This window comes from Haliotis rufescens, unplaced genomic scaffold, assembly GCF_023055435.1.
Source record: "Haliotis rufescens isolate VD_foot unplaced genomic scaffold, xgHalRufe1.0.p SCAF_34, whole genome shotgun sequence".
In the NCBI taxonomy this organism is placed as follows: Eukaryota; Metazoa; Mollusca; class Gastropoda; order Lepetellida; family Haliotidae; genus Haliotis; species Haliotis rufescens.
The window spans coordinates 4,580,223-4,587,420 of record NW_025964046.1 but is presented as its reverse complement, the minus strand read 5'-3'; the positions used below and the strand labels follow the sequence as shown (position 1 = coordinate 4,587,420).

Sequence of the window (7,198 nt, the reverse complement as noted above, 5' to 3'; positions counted from 1 at the left end):
TATGTGCATGTGTATGTGTGTATGTGCATGTGGATGTGTGTATGTGCATGTGTATGTGTGTATGTGCATGTGTATGCGTGTATGTGCATGTGTATGTGTGTATGTGCATGTGTGCTCCCGAACGTGTATGCAGGTGTGTGTGCTAAGGTGTAGGTTCTCGCACTAAGTGTTGTGTGCGTGAGCGTGTGTGTGTGCGTGCGTGCGTGCGTGAGTGTGTGTGCGCATGAAGATGTAAGCGTGAGGCCGAACGCTGAATTATCATTACTTACTTTCACCTTCATTTTCATTTTATTGAATGACCCTTTTCCCTTTTGTCAAATGTTGTTCAAATTTTGTGAGTTCATGTGCCTCGTATTTTTGTTTGAGCGCGGAGAGATTTTTTTATGGCAGGACCATTTCTCTTTAATTGGGGCACAGAAAGCAAATACTTTTACTCCTACTTGAAATATGACGCGGAAAAAGGGGCTGTGTTCTATCTCAGATCTACAATCTAAAGCAAACATCTGGTTAATGAGCAGAGGTAATTTATGCAATCACCTGGAGTTCCAAGATTTAGATACTAACGAGAAAAAGCGGGATTTCTGAGTAACGATTAGCGCCTTTGATGGTGAAATATGGATCGCTTTTATTCGCTGTTCAGTGTTTCTGAAAACAAAAATAGCTGTCATTTGGCACTATTAGGATTAAGTGAAACATTGTATCTGTAACGGCCATAAGATTTCCGAGTCCCGTGATGGGATTCGAACCACGGACCTTCTGATCCGAGGTAGGACGCCTTGTCCATATGACCAAAGAGGTTAAACAAGGTAAGGATATGATCTGTGGGATGACTCCACGCCCTGCTACATATCCATACAAAGTGTCCATTGCTACTTCATTGGGTGAGACCGCCTCCGTGGTCTAGTGGTAGAGCGTCCGCCCGGAGAGCGGAATGTCTGTGGTTCGATCCCCGACCGTGTCATACCAAAAGACGTTAAGAGATGGTACTTGTTGTTACCCTGTCTGGCACTCGGCATTAAGGGTCTGTATACAGTGTCTGAGTGGGGTATTCATGTTAAACTGCGGTATTGTATCTCAGTGGGCTGGCACTATAAATCGGCATCAGTCCGGACTAGTAAAAGCAGCATGCACGTGCATGCACGTCGCTATATAAGTGAAATAATCTTGGACGCGACGTTAAACCCCATTTCACCTCACCTCACCTCATTGAGTGAAAGTACGCCTGAAGTATCCATGTTTTTACATGGCCTTACATGATCAAGAGATTATAAACTCTGACACGCCGTGATAGAACTGAAATACTGTTCAAAGCAGCGTTAAAGCCATCTCACTCACTCACTCTTCTCACATCCAGCTGACACGCCGTGATAGAACTGAAATACTGTTCAAAGCAGCGATAAACCCAACTCACTCATTCTCTTATCCCTTGTCGGTTTCAAATTAAATGTGGCCTTTTCCATAATGTACGTAAGCCTTTTTAGGGCCATTTGTATTTGTGTTTTTTTCTTGAAATTTCAACATAGCATCTTGAAATTTCAACTTAATATCTTGAAATTTCAATATAACATCTTGTAATGTCAAGTTAGTATTTTGAAATTTCAAGAATAAAGCAATGGCCCAAAAATGCTTCCGTAATGATGACTTTTCGTGTCATAATTCTGTATTAATGATATACGTGGGCTTGGGCCAAGGGTCAACTCAAAGAAAGGAGATGATCCTCAATGAACCTTAAATATTTTAACACAATCAGTATCATCAGCGTAACTAAGACAAACAGATGTATATATCTTACCCCGGCTTCAGCAAAATCTCCCTTTATATGTGAAAACCAGTAGCACGAGTTGCCATAGTAATGAAAACCAACTGGGCATGCACCTGTGTAATTAAAACATTGTATTTTATAAATTATCAACAGGAAGCAAACATATTACAGGAACAGCAATATCACGGCGGGTGACACCAGTAATGGGCTTCGCACATTGTACCCATGTCGGGAATCGAACCCGGGTCATCGGCGTGACGAGCGAACGCTTTAACCACTAGGCTACCCGACCGCCTCTATTACATGAGGGGGCACGGGTGGCCCAGTCGTCTAAGGCGCCGCGATTCGCTGTGCAGAGTTGCGTCCCTTAGGCACGCCAGAAACCTATGATTGTGGATTCGAATCCCGGTTAGCCCCAATAATGTTTCTAGGTTTGTCGGCACCATACCCATGCTCGTGGGTTTTACCGAAGTGGTAAACGTCTGAGACCTGCATAATTTCGGGCTTTCCTCCCACATTAAGTTGACACCCAGCGATATAACTGGAATACTGTTAAAAGCGGCGTTAAACCCAACTCACTCACTCACTCTATTACATGAATAAGAAGATACAAGACCTACCTTCAGCAAGTGTGCAGCATGTAACGATCAGCATAAGGCAGACAAACGTTCTCATCTTGATGACAACAGCGTTCAATTCATGTCACTATCGCCGGCAGCTACAGCAAGGTACTATGCGAGCCTCTTTTATAGTGACGATACTTGTATTGCGTTTGATCACACGTTGCAGAACGTGGCAGATTTACATGCACGCGCGAAACAGCAGGGCGGGGCGTTCCTGATCAGCTCATTGAGTGGGCGAACTTTATTTTACGGCGCAATATTCCAGCTCTATTGGCCTACAATAGTTAAGCCTGAGTCAGCATGAGGACGATCCAAGCTCACGGGACACGATGGTATCAGTCAGGTAACACTTGCATGAACAAATCTGTATTCGTGGATTCAAAAACTGATCCTGGGGCTTGACTTGGCTTGGCCCCGGAGTCACCAACGACGGTGGAATATGTTACCCGTTGGAGTGATATGTTAAGAAAGGAAGAGGGGCGAACTGGGCTTAATAAATTGAGAATATATCGATGTTACAAACAAGTAAATGGGCAGAATACTATGTTTAAAATAAGATGGCCAGAAACTCTAGATCGGCACTAGCCAAGTTTAGATGTGGCATGGCTCCTATTCGAATGGAAACCGGTCGGTACGAAGGTGTTCCTGTCCACAATAGAAAATGTTTTCACTGTAATGACAGCGTAGAAGACGAGGTCCATGTTTTGTTTCACTGCGTATTATATGATGATATCAGGGCAACTCTTTTTAATGAATGTATTGCTAAATCTTATAATGTTTTAAATATACCTGATATCGACAAACTTTGTTTAATTGTCAGTGACTCCGGTGTGTGTTTTATACTTGATAATGTCTGCTTTTTTATTCTTAATCGTAGAAAGCATCTTTTATATGGATAACGTTTTACTATATCATCTATATATCATTTATGTATAAATTTTATGATAATTTGTCTCTCATAATTCTGTTGAATGGTTCTGTACATTTAATCTATGTCAAGTTGTACAAAGCTGTTTTATGTATGTACAGAAGTGAGACGTTAATAAACTAATGTGACCCGTGAAGATTCCGGGGTAGAATAGGTCTTCAGCAACCCCTGCTTGCCGTAAAAGGTGACTATGCTTGTCGTAAAAGGCGACTAACAGGATCGGGAGGTCAGGCTCGCTGACTTGGTTGATGGATGTCATCGATCCCAATTGCGTGGATCGATGCTCATGATATTAATCACTGGATTGTCTGGTCCAGACTCGATTATTTACAGACCGCCGTCATATAGCTGGAATATTGCTGAGTGCGGCGTTAAACAACCAACCAACCAACCAACCAACCAATAAACTATTGTCTGTCTGTCTGGAAGTCGTACATTGTACACACATGCGGTCTCAGCAACTTTCTAACTGTCTGAAGTTGGTGAGTTAGTGAGTGAGTTAAGATTTAGCGTCACATCGGCAATATTTCAGCCATATAGTGACGAGATCAATTTTAACATCAATAATAAATACATTTTGAAAATAAATTAACCTGTCGACAAAGACCAGTAAAACAAACTAGACTATCACAGATATGAACATAAAACTAGCACGGAACTGTAAAAAGATGTCACAATACACAAGATATGATAAAACCAGGCTATTGATCGCCAACCACTGAAGATAGATCACCATACTGGGGCCATGGGGACTTACAGTACCTTTGCTACCTGCATGGACCCCAGCAGGATTTATACCATATCCTCAGTCGCTGGTGATTGTGCGCTTTTTTAGCCAAAATTTAAAAAGACAGATATTCTACGTTTAAAAGACTAGGAGAAATAAATATTCATTTAATGAATAGGGACTTACAATATCCTCTCAGGGGGACTATAATTTTTACACTACTTTAACCCCCTTCGAGGATAGAGCCAATAACAATCTCAGATATAAATATATTCCACATAAATTTAAAAATGTTTTTGTACATGACATATCAACATAATTGCAAATTGTTATACAATTCTATTTCTTTTTCAAAACAAAACAAGAATTAAATGAGAACTAATGCTTTGAAAAAGATCCTTTGTCGAAGAAACTTTGAAATACTTATCCCTTGTGATGGAAAAATCATCACAGTCAAGCAGGATGTACTTGATGGTTATTCTCTCATCACAAGGGATCGAAGAGCAGCTGTTTCCAGATTTGTGTCACATCACCATTGGCGTAGCCTCAGCAGCACAAAAAACAAATGTTACACTTTCAAATCGTTACCAAAAAATAATTTTAAAAAAGTTCTTCAATAGTGTGTTCTTCTTTCAATCGTTTGTATAGTTGCACGATCTTTTGTTAATTTACAGGTTGACCCGCCTAGCGGTGTCCCAATTGTCGTTGAGTTGGTTCGATGTTGTTTGATTGTGACATTTCCTTGACCCTTATCGCGAACACCTGGTGTCATTACTTATATCCAGTTATACATATAATTTTCACAGCTGATTTTGTTTGTTTGATAAACGTTATGGGTGATTAAGAAAAATAGTACTGCAATATGATTGCTTACATTTTAATTTCCCGTAACTTCGCCCCTGATCACATAGTAAGCTGTAAAACAATACGGTTGCTATTGTAAGAAAACTTGCAACAAGAGGATCGTCCGTAGGGATGTCTCCACTACGTGGATCGGGTGGTTGGGCGTGGTGGCGTGGTTGACTGCATGCCAATTCAACTCTTTATTTCTGTACTTGTGGCCAGTAGTCCACATACAAGAATAATATATATAGTATAACAGCAATAATGAATTGTTTTCATGTCATTCAAGTTGGATTGAGTTGGATTTAACGCAGCTTTAAACACTATTACAGTACTATCAGCATAGGGTGGTAGGAAATCCTGGACGCTTAATGTACAGACCGCCTACGTGGTCTAATGGTAGAGCGTCCGCCCGGAGAGCGGAAGGTCCGGGGGTCGATCCCCCGCTGCGTCATACCAAAAGACGTTAAAATAATGTACTTGTTGTTACCCTGTCTGGCGCTCGGCATTAAGGGGATAAAACAAGGACTGGTCGGCTCGGAGTCAGTATACTGTGTCTGAGTGGGGTATTCATGTTCAACTGCGGCATGGTATCTCAGTGTGCTAGCACTATAAATTGGCATCAGTCCGGACTAGTACAAGCAGCCACACACACACATACACGTGCATGCACGTCGCTATATAAGTGCAATAATCTTGGACGCGACGTTCAACCCCATTTCACCTCAGCTCATCTTAATGTACAGGTTTGACAAACCAAGGATTTACATTATCTGAGCGAATGTGGGCTTCGAACTAACTACACCTGCCTCTCTGCATATGATATCAATCACTGGTTTGTCTGGCGCAGGCTCAATAATTAACAGGCCGCCAGAATACTGCTGCATGGAACCTCAGTACGCGTAGGTAAGTATAATTGCTACTAATATCCCCTACGTAAAGTACATAAACTGATGGGATAAAGAAAGTATAGACTTGAAAATTAGATTTTTAAATGACAAACGTTATCAAAATCCTACTAGTTGGAAAACAGTTGCCGAAACACTGCAAACTTAAGGTCCAAAAACACAACAATGATACCCGCATCAAATACATCGCCATCGAAAAAACACTTCTTGTTTGTTTCATGCCCAGCCACTATCAAAGATGGGCTAAACTTTCTTCTTTTGCCCGGCGGTGTGGAAGCAAAAACTCGTACAACCGAGTGTATTTTAACCAGAGATTTCTTTGGAAAATGGAAGGGGTCGCTTTTATTTATAATGGTATGTTTCACAATGTCACTACTATAAGTTTTTATTGGCAATGTATCGGCTTATACTGATACATGATTTCATATTATCAGAAATCGATCTAGGCAAACAAACCTTTTCCACTCTACAACACAAAAATCATTGATCCAGGTAGCGTCACGCGGTGTTAGCTAACGTGAAAGTGTCAGTGACGTCAAGCGTCCAGGTGTCGTGTGAAATGGTAATAGGCTTAACTGAAAAATCGCCATGATAGCTACCAGCGTGCAGGATCTGATAGCCATCAACTGTGGACGTGAGGACCTAATGGGCCAGTCACGCAGAAACTGTTTTTTGACACACCATATATCTCTCATAGACAGCTGGGCCCCCGAATGCCGGATACAGAGGGGCGGGGTGTGAGGCAGAACACCGAGGTGAAAATGCGCATATCGAGTAAACTTAGAATACTCTAGGTTGATCAACAAATGCTTCATCAAATATCAGTTATTTTTTAATATCTCTCTCTCTCTCTCTCTCTCTCTCTCTCTCTCTCTCTCTCTCTCTCTCTCTCTCTCTCTCGGTCTTTCGGTCTCTCTCTCTCTTTCTCTCACTTTTTTCTCTTGGTCTTTCGCTCTCTCTCTCTCTCTCACGGTCTTTCGCTCTCTCTCGCTCTCTCTCTCTCTCTCTCTCTCTCTCTCTCTCTCTCTCTCTCTCTCCAAAAGTCAAATGATATAATTTACTGTATAATTCGATCAACCGGATCTTTCAAGTGTATCTTAAATTAAGTTGAATATGTCAAATATCAATAACTTTCGATTCGAACCCGGGGGAATCGAACCCGGGCCTTCGGCGTGACTTGCAAACACTTTAACCACAATGCTACCCCAACCCCTATATAGTTATAAGACAAAGAAACAAAGCCTCATACCCGTATTCGGTTTTTTTAACACACTTCCGGTTATAAAGTTAAAATGATGACAACATAAAACAGCACTAAGTATGGCACATCTCATCTTCCCGGGACAAGGGAGTTAATTGACTTTAAAAGTCCAGTTTCCACCCTTGCCGAACTTGGCAACTAGTTAC

General features: G+C 41.5%; 1 protein-coding gene across 1 annotated transcript in view; it reads right to left on the bottom strand.

The window, feature by feature from the left end:
- LOC124124559 (perlucin-like) overlaps nt 1-2,538 on the bottom strand; it is a 5,959-nt gene extending 3,421 nt beyond the window's left edge. Inside the window, exons 1-2 of the mRNA XM_048380996.1 lie at nt 2,383-2,538; nt 1,793-1,875 (exon numbers count right to left, since the gene is read on the bottom strand). Of these exons, the coding sequence (XP_048236953.1) occupies nt 1,793-1,875; nt 2,383-2,437 (138 nt within the window). The 5' untranslated portion in view covers nt 2,438-2,538. The remainder of the gene's footprint in view (nt 1-1,792; nt 1,876-2,382) is intronic.
- Between the last annotated feature and the right edge of the window lie 4,660 nt (nt 2,539-7,198).